Here is a 17,188-nt window from a genome sequence, read left to right as displayed (position 1 = left end):
GGTGCTGTCACCGTTACACCGGGCACTTTAAGATGGGCTGCTGCATGACTGCACCATGTGCAGTGCAGTACCCGACTGTATCGGATGCGGCGGCGATAGACGCTCTCTGCCATCTAGTGGTTTACAGTGGTATTACAACCAATGGTAAAACTGGAGCTCAACGCAGGTTCACTATGGTAAATTAATTGATTTCCATAATGTTCAATAATCCATGTGAACATAAATAAATGGACAACATCAAATGAGAATCAAAGGCCATTTATTTTGATTTCCTTTTAATTAAAAATGTATTTCATTCTGTACATTAAAAAATATCCAGTGGTACCATCTACTGGTATTGTTTCTAAAAAAAAAGAAGACAATTAAAACAATGATAACAATTAAATAAATTACAATTCCCAAACATCTTTCAACTCTTACAAATTGGGAAAATACAAGTCGTATTTCCAGTCCAAGAAACTAAAAGTAAATAATCTAATCCTGTGCAAATTAGGTTTGTCATCAATTAATTTTCTTTTAATTTAATGTAAAATGTACATTGACAGTGAAGTTCATTAAAAAAAAACATAGATTATCTCACACCTCTTTAAAACAGATTCTGACAAAATCTCAAACCAGTTTGAGTGAGAAATAATCCAGTTTGATTAATTTTGCAGCTCAATGAAATGCATGAATTACAAACAACATCAGAGCATTGAATTATCCAAAACTCTGACAGAATCCGACGTGACTTTGCTTATCACAAACGAGACAACATGAATAGTGTCCTGCAAACTCACTTTGAGAGTTCTGATTAAAAACCCCATAAAGATTAGAAAAGTGTAAACTCGATGCAAGATGCTGAGTCGTGTTACCAAAGGCTCTTAACAAATTGAAGGAAAGACGTTAAAAAAAATCAGTGAAATCATCTTTTCATGTCTTTCAATTTAACAGAATGTAAGGCGCCAGTGAGATCAACCTGTGACCCCCACGTCACCCCATGGTGCCTGAACGCAGCACCAGTCTTGTATCTCACTGCAGAAGGCACATTAAACCAAATTCAAATGTCATCATTTGCTGTTGTGTGTATCATAAATGCGGGTGAAGGTACAAAATAGCGCCAACATCCTCCAGTCTTTTTAAGGCTTCGGATTCATGATTTAGGTCGTGGTGGGAATTCTGTAAAAGAAAAGAAACACGGTGTGTCAAAACAGAGACGACACATCGGAGGTCCTGCAGACGACCGGCGCTACGCACCTTCATGGACTTCATGGTGTCGTATCCGTAGTAATGGATAGGGTGCCTTTGGTTCTTTGTGTTGGGGTAGCCAAAGCCGGCAACGTGGACCACATCACAGTAGTTGAGAGCAACGAACACAGCGAGGATGCCCGTTGTCGGATGCACTGGCTGCTGACACAAACAAAGCATAATAAGGTATCAAAAAAGATATAGATTATACAGATCATCATGCAGAACACAAGTAACATTGAACGCCACAGATGGTTGTCAGCGGGCATGGTGTGTGAAATATACACGCAATACTACCTTCGATGGAAAAATATAAAAAGGTTATGAAATGAGCAATTTATGTCTAAAAAAAAGCTAAATGCTTGAACAGAGGAATTCGCAAACTCAGGAATACCATGACTCAGCTGCAGCCTCTCGTCCCACCACGAGATGGAGGTAGAGGGCAACTTGCAGGCGCTGACCTTCACTGATCACAAGCCTTGTCCATCTGGATAATACTATCAAATGACCTCAGCATTGATGGCTGTGAACATGTTTTGATGACGTGTAGCTCTCCGACGGAGGATGAATGCACTTTCTTTCTTAGTTGCTTTGAAATAAAGCGTCGGCCAAAAGGACTGTTATGTAATGAAAAACATCCAGTGAGCTTCGAGCGAAACGAAACCACCTCAAAACTTTAAAGGAACATTGTGACATTGGCAAAAGTGGGATTAAACCACCTATTAAAAGTATTAACTTTTGATTTTAAACAAAGATAATGCTCATATTGTATCGCAGCTTGTTTTTCAGAGACAGGTTAGATAGATAGATAGATAGATAGATATATACTTTATTAATCCCCAAGGGGAAATTTGTCGAGTCAGTAGCAGCAACACACAAGAATAAAAAAACAAAACACAAAATATAAGAAGGGTTAGGGTGATCTGGCAAGAGGTGAACTGTTGTAGAGCCTCATAGCCGTCGGCAGGAATGTTCTCCTGTATCTCTCCTTGTTAACGAACAATAGGTAAAATAATACGTCAAAACACAACATATGCAGTGCAATAACAGATGTATTTCACTTCTCTTCATACAGTCTTTGTTTCATGAATGAAAAAATGTATTCACATAAACTGAAACCCTGCAAACTGGGTCTTTTTCCAGCAGCTTTCTCACTATCTCTTCTGAAGAAAAGCACTCTTGATGCCAGTAACAACAAGCAACACCTGGAGGCTAATTCCCCACACAGTGTTATTTAGCATAAATAATTGAGCACTTGTGTTACCTTCAGCTAAAAAATGTATTCACATGATTTATTCATTTCGGCTCGGAGGCAATGTGCTCGCTGACTGCTTTGTTCATATAAAAACATTAGGGGGCAAAAAAGAAAGAAGAAAGCACAAGTCGATGTTTTTTACAGCGCTTTTAGGTTTAATTGTTTATTGATTTTTTCTTTGTGTGGCTGCTACTTCGCTGCCTTTATGCTCTTCTATCTACAACAAAGAGTATAAGATGTGTCTATGCAGCTGAAAAACTGTTTTCTGCAACAATTGAAAATGTTGTTTTCGAGGAAGTCCTCGAACACAAGAACTCGGATATCAACCGACAATATGAATAATATATGTTTGATTTGTTTGATTTGTAGCTGCCAACCATGAATCTCAACACCTCGGCCAGGGACTGTCGTTGCATTTCGTTTCCTAGATCTCTCGCCTCCTTTCATGTCCCCTCTCCACTGGCAACGATCTAATAATAAGTATAAAAGACCCCAAAAATAGTGAAAGTCGTCTTGGTTACTTGAATGAACTTTTTTTTAAAGGTCTTCGATTCTACAATTGATCAGAGCTAAGTATCTCAAAAAGCTGCGGTCAAGACACTAAACAAAACAAAATAAATTGAGTGCACAGATCACACCCAATACATCTGTTACAGCTTGTTTGTTAAAGCTTGTTTGTTAAAGCTTGTTTGTTAAAGCTTGTTTGTTAAAGCTTGTTTGTTAAAGCTTGTTCGTTAAAGCTTGTATGTTAAAGTGTGTTTGCAATAAAACTGTTTTCAAAGCACTTTTAGATCAATCCTAAAAGTTTATGGTTCCAGACACATTGTGACATTCAGATGACTGATACAATGGTGCATGCTGCATTTCCTACATTCGGTATTATATATATATATATATATATATATAAATATATGTATATATAAATATATACAGTATATATATATATATTTATATATTCATATATATATATACATATATATATATATATTCATATATATTTATTTATACTGTATATATATATTTATATATATTATCTCTATAATGCAATGATTAAGCTTATTCAAAATAATAATCAACAAATACATCAGTGTCTAGCAGAAGCACAGTGGGCACCATCTCCTGCCTGGAGTTGATGTGGAGAGGTCTGCACATCTGGATAGTGATCCATATTCAATCTGTTGTGTTCCAGCTGATGGAACCAGTGATGACTGGTGTTGTTACTGGTGTTTCATGGGAAAGGCATTAAGTCAGTGATCTTAATGCAAAGTCCAAGAGGAGGTGTGGATATTATTGAGAAAAGAAACATAGGCTGATATATAGGGAGTTCCTAGGATACACTGAGCTCCTCTCTCCTCTTCTCTCTCTTTCTTTATGAATTAATGTCCCATAATTGCACCTTACTACTGTTACTTCGTTGTGCCTCCGACCATGGTGCTGCTGACACCCGCTGCAACTATCATTATTTGTATTATTAGTCACATTACTGATATCATTAATGCTTTTGTTATCATTATTAATTAGATTATTATAACAACTGGTGCTCTATTAACAACTCTAGTATGTTGTTACCTCTGTACACATGACATCTATTGCACATCTGTCCATTCTGGGAGAAGGATCTCTCCTCTAATGCTATCCCGCATGTTTCTTACTTATTTTATTAGTTAGAAGTTGTGTTTTTATCCTATACTAATGGCAGGTTTCTGGGACATAAGATGTCTAGGCAAATTTGTAATTTTAATTTAATTTAAAATACAATTTAATATCATGTGATATGCAACCTCATTCATGCCATTTTCCAAAGTGAGATATCAAAAGATAAGATGAAAAAGAGAATCACCTCCAGCCCTGATGGCATAAGGCTACATCCTAACCAAAAGTCTAAAAGAGATTTTAAACAAATCCCAGAGCATAATTGTGTAGAATAAAAAGTGCCAAAATATATTATTCTGAATTTGTAATCTGCTTTTGCTAATAAAAAAAAGGGTTTTCTTTTAAAGAAAGGGAAATGGACTGGTCCCACAGAGATCTTTAAAACAAGTTAATGTGAAATGTAATGAGCTGAGACATGCTGGTTGTGTTGCCCCCGGCTGGCTTCCACTGTGCTTCGAGGTTTCACTGTGGCGTTCGCCGTTTCCCACACAACTCTGTCAATGATTATCCATGTTCACAGAGGCAAAAAAGAGAACCATTTCCACATGACCACTTCACTTCCCATCCCTCTCCAAAATGTGAATGCTTTTCCCCAACAGCCTTTTCACTTCCCCTTTCTCTGCAGCTTTCCATGTTATCATCAAGTTTCCTCTGTGAGAGCCTCGCGAGTACATTTATATTACACACGCCAGTGTTTCTTACATTTTCCTCTACTGACGACCTAAAACATTAATTTTTACCAAAACTATTGGTCCTTTTAACAAAAAAATCATATAAGCTGATTTATATAACTCATTATAATTTTCATTTACTTGCTTTCTTGCTGATTTAGATGGATATGAAGCTACAGTCCGTTTAGATTAGCATAACAACTGGAAACAGTTTGTTGGCTAGCTCTGGTTAAGAACAAAATCCTTAACACCTGGAAAGCTGTCTAATGAACATGTAATATGTCTTTACAAGATGTGGTTTTAAGTTATGTACGGAAAGTCACTGCTGGTCGGTGTTTTTTAACCGCTGGATGATGCCAGACGCACTATTTCCCGATGTTTCCATCCTAAAACGCTAAGCTAAGCTAACTAGCTGCCGGCTGTAGCTTCATATTTAGCGGACAGATGCGAGGTCTATCTTATTAAATTCACACAAAGACGGAACATTGTGTGTATATGAAGTATGAGCACTGTGTGTGTGTTGGTTTGCGAGATATAAAAAAAGATATATATTTCCCACAGTTGGATCCATACAAATAACAAATACTCAACCTTTCATCCTGCAAAAACCTTCATCAGAGTGCTCGCTCTTCAACTACAGCTCTCTGATGAGTGTCTGTGTGTGTGTGTGTGTGTTCCTGGGCGTAAGTGTACTTGTGTTTAATTCAAACCACATTTGACCACGATGGCCTCGATAAGAAAGCCTTTTTTTCTCCTCCAAAACATTCAAGCCAGGTCAATTTGCTCGTGCACTGAGCGCGACGGTCTTCCATTCGGGAACTGACGAGCAACCTGCCACGGGAACCCAGCTGACATTCCGTGTGTGTGTATTAGCCTCACGTGGTCGCCGGCACACGGGCCAACACGCCAGAGCTCTGCGGCGGCCCGGCGCATAGTTTGGACGCAGGCCCGTGGCGCCTCGGTGAGAGGGGAGGAGAGGGAGGGGCCGCATACTGTCAACGCTGCAAGCCTGACCTACAAGAGCTGAACACAGGCTCGTGTTCAGGGAGACGGGTGTGAACATAGGAGAGTGTGTGTGTGTGTGTGTGTGTGTGTGTGTGTGTGTGTGCGTGCCTGCAATGCAGAAAGGAAAGGAAGGGGGGGGGGGGGGGAGGTTGTGCCTGTGTTTGTTTTGAATGGGTCCTTGTCTATCTGGCAGGTTCGTTAGCGGAGGGAGGTATCTGCTAAGAGGAGGACTGCTACAGTCCGGTTACTCCTGCTGGTGGAGGTGAGAGGAAAGAGACCGACGAAGACGAGCTATATTGAAGATCGGGTGAGAAATCTAGGTTCCCTTTAAATGCATTAAATTCCCAGTCGTTTAAGGATAGATGTTTATGTTTTTCGCAGGCGTGAATAAAGCTCATGTGAGTTTAGGATGTTTCAATACTTTTAGAGCAAACAAACAACCCAGTTTTTTACTATTTGTACCCACCGCCCCCTCTTCATCTTCCTCCTCCTCTTCCTGCCCACCATCCCCTCCCCCTGGGCCTCCCCATACAGTCTGTCGGATGAGCCCACTGAGGAGCGCTGCCGTCCCACTGCTCACCCGTCTTAGTTTAGTTTAGTTTAGTTTATTGGACATAAATACAATACATGAAACAAAAGGTCACGCATCATAAAAATATCAAGGATAGCACAAAAAGTCACAGACTTATTTCCGTTGTGGTCCTTGGTCTTGGCACAAAAAATACACACATTCACACATTACCAACCTACATCTTAAAAAGCAATACAGTAATACACATAATACTACATTGACATACAAGTTTAATCATGGACTTTTTCTAGGAGCCATTTCCTAACGTTCCCCTTGAAACTAATTGGGTTCAGGCATTGTTTAATGGCCAAAGGCAATTCATTCCACTCTTGAGCTCCTATGTGAGCAAATGTGCTTTGCCCCATCTTTGATCTACACCTTGGTGGATGCAGGTTGGCTAAGCTAGATCGTGTTCCATAGCTGTGCACTTCCGAACACTAGGAAAATAGTTATTAAGATATTTGGGGCCCTATTGTTGACTATTTTGTGCACCATGTTGAGCCTAAGCTGAGCCACTCTGGCCTCAACTGGAAGGCAGTTAAGTTCCTTAAAGTGGCTTCTCCCAACATGATCACAGGGCCGAGTCCCATCACAACTCTTACCAACTTGTTTTGTGACACCTGCAGTTTTTTGGATGAAACTGACAGCCCCCCAAACCATGATACACTAGCATAATCAAAATGACACTGCACCAGGCTGTTAGCCAGTAGTTTAAGACTTTCCCTGTCAAGCAGATTGGCCTTTCTAGCCAAAAACCTGGTGCGGGCATTTACTTTCCCCAGCACCTGTATGGCCATTCCCTCCCCCCCAAGACTGTCCTCTAACCAACAGCCCAGGTACTTCACTGTTGTTTTTGCTGCTATGACCTCACTGACTAAATCCACCTTGAGTCTCGGAGCCTTACGTAATCTAGGTTTCGATCATGCACCAGAAGGTTACCCCCACACACACACACACACACTCGGATTCAGTAGTAGGTGCTCGACAAAAAGGGCTCAGGAGAGGCAGACGAGCAGAACCAAAACAAAACTTGGCTCGGGCCCACGGCGGACACGATCCCTCGCAAACGCACAACAAGCCCCCGCTTGGAGATGGGAGGCGAAGGGCCAATAAAAGACTTTTGCAAGAGAAATGGTCCAAGTCCGTTCACAGGGCTGTTTACGAAGCCAATCACCTCGGCCAAAAGAGCGGGAGATCAGTTTGTGAAACAAAAGCGGATCGTTGGTCCACCTGCAAACCAAAAAGGTGCCATGCGTCATGTTGTCTTGTTGTGCAATCGCTGCTCCTCAGTCCCGGTGTCACGAGTTAGAATATGATCCGGTTTCCTCTTTTGCTCGTTATGTTTGAAGTTACATCGTCTCTCCTATACTTTTCTGTGTATTATTGAGCTAAAAGTGACAAAACATGCCCACGATCGACTGAACTGTCAACGTGGTTTTGCAGAGACAGAACCCTGCGAGCTGTCCGCGTCCAGAGCATCTGGTTGAAGTCTAAACAAGATGTTGGATTTTCTTCAACAGACTAATTATTTTTCCGAGGGACTCACTGTGCAGCCTCGAAGACACGAGGAGCTAGTAATGAGACACCAGAGTGCCGAATAGAAGCTAAACTTCATCACGTTTTGCAGTAATTGGATCCCCAAAATGTGTTATTGACCCGGCTTACGTTTCAAGAGGAATGCCTCTTCCAGTAAAACTGTTGATCAAAGCACTCAAGAGATATGATGGGAGGAAGCTGTGGCTAATCAGTGGAAGCTCCATCCAGCCTTGTTAACATTCATGTGGGGACTCGTGAAGGGCGAAAAGGGGGATAAAAGGGAGGTACGGGACGCTTCTAGTGGGAACATTCTTTTAATGGTTGACAGAAGAGGTCATTATTATTGAGTTGCAACAGAGGAGAAGCATCGCAACTACAGCTACAGGCCTGGACACGTACAGTGACGTGGAAGGGGAGCTCTTACCTGCTTGCTCTTCGGGTACAGGGGGATGCGGAGCAGTCTGTCTGCCGTCTGGTGCAAAAAGTGGGGGTCCAGCACTCGGATTTTACTCATGTCACCCAACCAGATTTGGGGAGGGGGCTTCCAGAATCCTTTCCTGACCTGGAAAGGGCAAGTAAACAAAAAGGAGAAAGATAACACACCGGATGTTGGGAAATAAAAATAGTTCTTTCAAAAAGAACAGAAAAGAGAGTACGTTGTTCTTCGTTGCCACGCTGAGTTCATTTACACAAACAGAGATGCAATTAAACCAACGACTCCCGCATTTCTGGAGGCAACCAAATTGATGTGGAAATTAGCAAAGTAATGACCCGGCAACTATTAGCAGAGAGGCCGGAGGTGCCGGGAGCAACAGAGTGAAGGATGTGTCTGAGATGGAAACTGCATTTAACTGTGAAGAGCACTGGCCCCACTGAAGTCGAACCTCTTAAGTATTTGTTCCTGATATGGATGGCTGGCAGGGGGCTGGAAAAGAAGCTAAAAGGGGAGTGTGTATGTGAGGCAGAGAGAGGGAGAGACAGAAAGTGTGACAGAGTGAGATGGAAAGAGTGTGTGCGCGCACGTGTGTGCGTGTGTGCGCGTGTGTGTGTGTGAGAGAGAGAGTGTGCATTCTCACACATATCCTGTACCCTCTTCTCATTATAGAGGATCTCTTTGAGCCAGCGAAGATCTTGCTGCTTGAAAGGCACCAGGACCATGAGGGTTGCCGGCTCGTTGTGCAGTCCGGGGTTGTAAGAGGCCGACTCGGGGTAGAAGAACCTCATGGTGGTCTTGTTTCCCACGTCCTCCTCATAGCCCCTCACTGGGGCATCGTTCAACCTTTGAGGCAAGAGACACAACACTATCGTGAGCGACAAGAACTGACAGGTTTGTTTCGTTTCCATTTTTTTCCAATCGCTAAACAGAAACACAAACAAAAGTGGAGGGGTGGGAGGAGAGAATTGATTTTCAAGCCACATGACCTGAGAAATGTACTGCTATAACTTTTAGCTAATTTGTATAACAGATTTAGGGAGGGCCCAATCCCTGGAACTTTTTAGGAGACCCATCCATTTCTGTGAGTGGGCCTGTCTCCGGTTTAACAATGTGTTTAAGCGATGGGGGTGAGCAACGTGAGCTTCTACAGGCATTCTGAATAAACTTCAATTTTATGACCGAAAGTATAGAAATAGAGATGCTTGAGCGAAGCCACAACTTTTGGTTGATGAAGTAAGAAAAACAACAAATAAAACAAATAATACAGGTGTCGATGATGATAATTTAATCATTTTCATGGGCCGCTATATCTATAACTGTTGCCTGATAATATGACGAATAAAAGAAATAACAAATAGCAGAAAAGTTACGGGAGCTTCGGGAACATTGGCGAGGTCTTGGCGTTCGGATAATATTATCCCAGAGTTAAATATTTGCCTATTGATGCAGAACGTGTAGCATTAACTCAACCAGGATGTTTTTCGGCTTCTTCTTTTCTCCCTTTTCAGAGTCAAGTTTTGATCAAAAACATGACGCAAAATGATTTTTTTGTTGTTGGCAGAACCGGCCTGCTGACGTCAAACTCTCAGACAAGCATTGAGCTCTGAGTGTCAATAACCCTCCTCGACTTGGCCACAGAACGATAAGCCTTAAGAGAGGGAGCGGTGTGGAAGGAGGAGGGGGGGGAGAAAAATGCATTGTGACCAGGCCAAATTCTGTCTGTTTGAAAGAGGCTTATAAAAAACTCAGAATGCATGTGTTCAATCCAAGGCCGTAAAGTCAGATTTGCAGAGTGCCTTGGTCCCAGGGTAAAACGAGAAGAACAAAAATGCTTTCTCTTCTCCTTTAAAGGCACTGAAGAAAAATCCGCTAATTGCTGAGAGGACGGCGGCTCCGTGAGAGGGTCACACAGTCGGATTCTGTCCATCAACCGTGAACCGGCCGAGTGAATTTATAACCTGCTTTCAGTAGCGGCCAAAACTATCAAATTAGTTTTTATTTAAGGTCATCGAAGGAAATATCCGTCTGTTTCTGATTAATCAGTCCTCAGGGTTCTTAAACGTGATATGAGTTACAAAGAGGTCTTGGGTTTAAACATTTTTATTATTGTCGCTGATGGGTCACAATTTGAATTGTAAATGTGGTACAGTCACTTAATAATGCATACGCTTGGAATGGAATCAAAAAGCAGAAAAGCAAGTTTACAAAAAAACTGTTTTTCCCTTAATTAATTCCTCTTCTCCGCTTACAGCAGCACGAACAACAGTAATACTAGTAGCTGAATGCCGGAGCACAAACAACAATAGGTGTGTTGGATTTATTTTGACATTTGTATTTAGTTTTATTGTAAAGTAATATTGATTAATCATTGCTTATTACCTTCGCATTGAAAATGCGGAAGGTAATATTTTGATCGCCGTGTATTTATTTATTTATTTATTTATTTGTATGCGTGTTACTCGCATAACACAAAAAGTATTAAACCGAATCGCATGAAATTTGGTGGGATGATTGGTTATTATCCGGGGACCATTTGATTAGATTTTGGGATCAATCGGGTCAAAGGTCAAGGTCACAAAAAGGTCAACATCTTCTTTTTACCATAGCACGGTCAATTTTTATCCAATTGGCATGCAACTAATGCCAACATGTTCATAATTCAATGCCCAATCTTGTGATATGCGAAGGTATGCGCTCTACCGAGTGCCCGTTCTAGTTGATTTATTTATGTATTTATTTGTATGTGTGTTACTCGCATAACTCAAAAAGTATTAAACCGAATTGCATGACATTTGGTGGGATGATTCGTTATTATCCGGGGACCATGTGATTAGATTTTGGGATCAATCGGGTCAAAGGTCAAGGTCACAAAAAGGTCAACATCTTCTTTTTACCATAGCACGGTCAATTTTTATCCAATTGGCATGCAACTAATGCCAACATGTTCATAATTCAATGCCCAATCTTGTGATATGCGAAGGTATGCGCTCTACCGAGTGCCCGTTCTAGTTGATTTATTTATGTATTTATTTGTATGCGTGTTACTCGCATAACTCAAAAAGTATTAAACCGAATTGCATGACATTTGGTGGGATGATTCGTTATTATCCGGGGACCATGTGATTAGATTTTGGGATCAATCGGGTCAAAGGTCAAGGTCACAAAAAGGTCAACATCTTCTTTTTACCATAGCACGGTCAATTTTTATCCAATTGGCATGCAACTAATGCCAACATGTTCATAATTCAATGCCCAATCTTGTGATATGCGAAGGTATGCGCTCTACCGAGTGCCCGTTCTAGTTGATTTATTTATGTATTTATTTGTATGCGTGTTACTCGCATAACTCCAAAAGTATTAAACCGAATTGCATGACATTTGGTGGGATGATTCGTTATTATCCGGGGACCATGTGATTAGATTTTGGGATCGATCGGGTCAAAGGTCAAGGTCATGAAAAGGTCAAAATCTTCTTTTTACTATAGCGCGGTCAATTTCTATCCAATTGGCATGCAACTAATGCCAAAATGTTCATAATTCAATGACAAATCTTGTGATATGCGAAGGTATGCGCTCTACCGAGTGCCCGTTCTAGTTTAGGTTATATTTTGATATGTCAGAAGAGCTTTTTTCTTATGATAGTTTTAGTTGAGTTCATTGTGATTGTTGTTTAAATATATTTAGTTTTAGGATTGGTTCACTGATTGGGTAACACTGGCCACCTGTGGTTATAAGTAGGTGTGGGTAGCTTCAGGACCAGCATGCACCGGGGTGGCCTATGGTTTTTTATCAGCACACGAGAGGAAGTGTCAGCATTTTTGTTTGTTCTTTTTGTTTGTTTAGTAAATAAATTCTAAGAATAATGACATACGGAAATGGACATTACTTTCTTTTCGCTGCGTCAACTAAAAAAATCCCACGGTGCGTCAGTGGCAATTTAAATTAATAGTTTTATTTGAGTTATTTGGACAAACTACAATGTGTTCTGCTTTGTGCTTACCGAATGACCACATCATATTTGTTGATGATGCTTCCCAAGGAGCTATTTTTAATGGCAAAGCCGTTGCCTATGATGACACAGGTCCTGCATTCAAGGCTGTGGAGAAAAACACAAACATGCAAACAAGTTGTATCCAATGATTTAAAATGTGTGAGAGAGAGACATGACTGACAACACATTCGTCACTCGAGCGACAGCACCCGAAGTCGCTTTCTTGACCATAATGAGGGACATTATGTGGCCATAAATACCCATAATCAAAGTGATGATGTCATGCAGAAGAGAAAACTTCATACAGGACGTGTACCACAGCTGGAAAACATATTCCTGTTGTAGTGTCAATTATTATAGATATATATATATATGTTGGAGTCAATCCCTGACTTTTATAAATATTATAATTATTACTGTCCTGCACTATGGATTTAAAAAAGAAGGAAACTGTGTTATTAAAATGTTGAGCTTTAGCATCATGAGCCAGGCTGGCTGAAGTGTGGCCACACTTACTTTTCAATGTTGGTTGGCACCTGGTAATTTGCAATAAGAGCAAGAACTTTCAGCAGCAGCAGCTCTGGGAGGGAAAAGAGAGGGAAAAAAGGAGAGGTTGAGATGGTGTGACTGTTTCAAAACGTTGAATACTTATTTGTAAAATTCATAAAAGATGCTGTGTCGTGCTCCGGCTGTGTTATGAACTAAATACATAGTCAAAAAATGTCCTCTTTTATCAAAGCACAGTGATGCATTCAGACATATAACTATTATTTAGTCCTGTAAACATGATGTTAAAAAATAAATGAATATATAGGGGAAAAACATCAAACACCTTTGTTCAACCACCAGTAACACCAAGATGTGAGACATGTGCCTGCGTAAACTGAGCAGAAAGAGCAAGAGGATTATGTGGAGTCAGCATACCGCTGCCCTTAATGCCATAAGGTAATGCCAGCTCTGACAGATGCTCCCGCCAGAAGAAATCCTCCAGTTTCAGAAAGAGCTGCGTCTGTCTGCTAATGCTGCATGAAAAATGTCAGAGCATGAGTTACAACACAAGACTTTCGCGCACAAGGCTTCACTGTATTGACGGCTTATATTACAGGAGTGGTTTGTGGCTGAGAGAGAGAGAGTGTGAGAGAGAGAGAGAGAGAGAGAGGGTTAGGATATGAATCAGGTGTCAGACAGTGAGGATGGGGAAAACTGCTTTAAACTTTTTGGGAGCTATAAAAACCATCAAAACCACACAATGAACAGCACCAAATGTGCTGCCAGACGGTGCAGTGTTCCCATTGGCTCATGGAAAAGCGTGTCTTAACTTTCCCCTAAAAGTTCTGGTATCTATTAAGCAGGTAAACCAGGCCATTATAAGTAAACCAGTCGTTTACTTGACGTCACTCAATAGCAATTCCCCTCATTAAGATCCCCTGTTGGCATTCGTCTGCTGAGGAGAGGGGAAATAAAACACTCACGTCCTCCGTGCCTGTGGAGTGAGACAACTGTGGCAGGTTGTAGGACAGTTTATGAAACGGTTGCTTTTTTTTCTCCCGTGTTCGCTGGCTTCAGCCTCCAGCTGTTTACGCCCGGCCGTCTTTGACAGTGTGTCAGCTCGCTCTTCGCGGGGGACCGGAATAAATCTCCCGGGAGGGGTCTAAATAGAGAGATGTCACTATTGATTGCCTGGAAGGCCTCACACAGTGCGTTTACATGATGGTATAATTCGAATCTTGCTTTAGTCGGACTATATTATCTTTTGGGGGATCTGCTGTTATCCCAATATACATGGCAGTGAGTAATTCGAATCATTGGCCGAAAGCATGTCATATCCGATACGATAGGCGGCGCTGTTTTCATTACAACTCGTGGTGATACAGCCATTTCCGCTTGACCTCTTCACCACTACCAACAACAACCAACAACAACAACATCAACATTTCGAGAAAGATGGCGAACAGAGAGCAAGGCGAAGCTACATCCCTCTACTATTCTTGCATGATGTTAATAGTGACATTATCGTCTCTTTCGACTCTTTCGACTTCCGGGTCACGACATGGGAGGGAGGGGGGAGGAGGGCGGCGGGATCTCAAGCATGCGCAAAGACGCAAAGTCCAGTTCCTAATCCAATTCACCGTTACATGCCGCGATAGTCGAATTATCAACCGGATCGGATCGAGTTATCCAGGGGTGTTAATCGGATCGTAGTCGGACCGCACATAGTCGAACAAAGGTGTTTACATGAAACGGATAATTCGATTTCAGTCCGACTAAGCCAGTTATTCGAATGCATGTAAACACGGTCACTGGGACAGTAATGACTGATGTGACGAACAACCAGCCTGTACTTTGTGTAAGGATGCAAATCATCTTCTTTAACAGAGGTAAACACAGGGACTAGGAATCTTGACTGCTTGAAAGGTCAAAGGGCGGCCAGTGGAAGGTCTTCTGAGCTAAAGAAATAAACAGTGACGGTGGAGGAGCTTCGGACAACCAGATGGAGGCCGTATCGCTCCTTTGTTACTTAACCGAGCCTGATTGAAGAACAACAGTAAATATACAGCTGAATAAACTGATAATAGAGCAAGATAACATAAATGAAAGGGGGCAAAGGACAGAGGAAGAATGATTAGTTCACATGGCAGAACCTGAGGAGGACAAACAAGCTATTGGGTGGCTTCAAACTAAATGCAACTTTATTTCCAGGTCATTCTTAACTCCCCCTCTCAAACACATTCCACTTGAGTTGCTCCAACTTGCATGATTTAGATGGAAAATCGTTTTTTCATTATAAAGTCCTGTTCTTTCTCACTGAAATATGCTTTTCCTTCACGACCGGTAAAGAATCTTGCCTGGCACCTCGTGTTCCAATTAAAAAAGAAAATGGCAAAACGTCCTCCCTTAATAAGCCATCCACTCCCTCCAGTTTGTAAAAACAAAAGACACAGACGTGCCATTTACTCACTTAAAGTTAAGGCTCTCCCACTTCTTCTGGGTTAGCCAGCCACCGCACAGCGACTTGCTACTGTTGAGAAACTTGCTGGTGCTGCCGTAGCTGGAAGACAGACAATCACCACAACTGGCATGAAAGCTCCTGCTGAATCCATAAAACACACAGCGGGCCTGTAACTGGGTCCAGAACAGGAATTGGGGCACGTGTGAAGGCCGTTAATTTGACCAGCAGGCTCAGACGATCAGAATGTGGGTTGTTCCTCTTTATTTTTAGTGACTCGGCGCAACACAGGCCTCATGAGCTCACTTTTGAAACCAGAAAATGGACGTTTTCTGCAATCGTGTGACCTCACCTCAATACCACGTGGGACGGAGAAAGAAAGTAATGGTTGTGTGTAATTACCTCTGAAGAATGGCATAGGAGCAGTAGTATGTGACAAAGGAGATGAAGAAGATGAGGATTGGGAGAAGCCTAAGGCACCATGCTGGAAATCAAAGAATAAAACGTACACGGATTACAAGAAATGGATGACCCACTTTCACACACAACACATCCTGGCTTCAAGGTCTTGGTAAATCAAAGTAATAATGGTTTATAAATATTTAGATTAAAATATATATATATTATAGCCTACTGCAAATTAAATTTAAAATAAAATGGATAAAATGTACTGCTCATAAATCGGCATCCCATTTAACGCAGGTGCTCTATCAGTATAAGTCTGGGTAATAAAAACTGAAAGTGAAAGGAATATATTGTAAATTAACCACTTATTAATTAAGAGAACAGGAAACACTCCAACCAGTGTGGGTTCAATGTGAGAGCAGAGAGTACTCACAACTTAGGAAGAATCATTTTACTTTAAAGGAATAGCCAACCCAATAACTAGATACCAGTCAAATTAATTTTTAAATAAATAAGGTCGGAAATCAACTTGTTGTGAAGAAACTCATCTCTATTTTTTTCCATTTATGTATTCTGCACACTCAATGAGGTTTCCGTCCTGGGACAATGGATGTTTTTTAACTTAACATTAGTGGTATGCTTTTCAATTCTGGCCGGTCTGTATGAAAAGTACAGGAAGCCTCGCCCTCAATTCATATCTATGTGTGATCAAATGTCGTACGACTCTATCTCTCCCTCCACCCTGAGGCAGAGCGCTGATCGGCTTTCTCCAGTGTTCACAGACATGTTCAACACCTCCCTGGAGACATGCCACATTGCAGCCTGCTTCAAAGCCTCCGCCATCATCTCCGTGCCGCAAAAAAAATAAAGATCACAGGACTTAATGACCACAGGCCCGTCGCCCTGACCTCTGTGGTCATGAAGTCTTTTGAGCGCCTTGTCCTGTCCCACCTCAAGACCATCACCGACCCCGCCCCTGGACCCCCTGCAGTTCTCCTACAGAGCCGACATGTCCGTAGACGAAGAAATCAACATGGTCCTCCACTTCATCCTCCAGCTCCTGGACCGTTTGCAGACCTCCGCTCCGCCTTCAATACCATCATCCCTTCTCTGCTGCAGGACAACCTCTACGCACCAGCTGTAAGTGGGTTACAGACTTCCTGTCTGATAGGAAGCAGCATGCAAATCTGGGGAAACATGTCTCAGTCTCTCGGCCCATCCGCACCAGACTTGTTCTCTTCAAGAGATTGCAGCCGACCGCTTTCACCCTGGAAACAAACTGCCGGAGGTGCGGTTCATCAGGACCAAGACGGCACGCCACAAAAACAGATTCTTCCCGTCTGCAGTTGGGTTCATCGATAAAGCCCGGGACCCCCACTGACACTTACATCCCTCGGACAATGTCTTACCGACCTTACGTTACACATCTTTTCCCTATTAATATACACATGACGCATGAACACTATCCTTGTTTTTGTATTAAATGATGTT

The 17,188-nt window shown here is 41.8% G+C and overlaps 1 protein-coding gene across 4 annotated transcripts in view; it reads right to left on the bottom strand.

Moving 5' to 3' along the window:
• Positions 1-242: 242 nt before the first annotated feature.
• Positions 243-17,188, bottom strand: part of st3gal4 (ST3 beta-galactoside alpha-2,3-sialyltransferase 4) — a 39,018-nt gene continuing 22,072 nt past the window's right edge. For 3 of the 4 annotated variants that reach the window (XM_056441734.1, XM_056441735.1, XM_056441733.1), the window contains 9 exons: positions 15,695-15,776; positions 15,305-15,394; positions 13,270-13,367; positions 12,862-12,925; positions 12,355-12,450; positions 9,008-9,197; positions 8,343-8,480; positions 1,237-1,389; positions 243-1,158 (listed from right to left, as the gene is read on the bottom strand). In XM_056441734.1, the coding sequence (XP_056297709.1) occupies positions 1,069-1,158; positions 1,237-1,389; positions 8,343-8,480; positions 9,008-9,197; positions 12,355-12,450; positions 12,862-12,925; positions 13,270-13,367; positions 15,305-15,394; positions 15,695-15,776 (1,001 nt within the window). In that variant the 3' untranslated portion in view covers positions 243-1,068. The remainder of the gene's footprint in view (positions 1,159-1,236; positions 1,390-8,342; positions 8,481-9,007; positions 9,198-12,354; positions 12,451-12,861; positions 12,926-13,269; positions 13,368-15,304; positions 15,395-15,694; positions 15,777-17,188) is intronic. The other variant, XM_056441736.1, reaches the window with a different exon arrangement.

This window comes from Pseudoliparis swirei, chromosome 20 (genome assembly GCF_029220125.1).
Source record: "Pseudoliparis swirei isolate HS2019 ecotype Mariana Trench chromosome 20, NWPU_hadal_v1, whole genome shotgun sequence".
NCBI lineage: Eukaryota > Metazoa > Chordata > Actinopteri > Perciformes > Liparidae > Pseudoliparis > Pseudoliparis swirei.
This window is presented reverse-complemented; position numbering and strand designations above follow the sequence as displayed.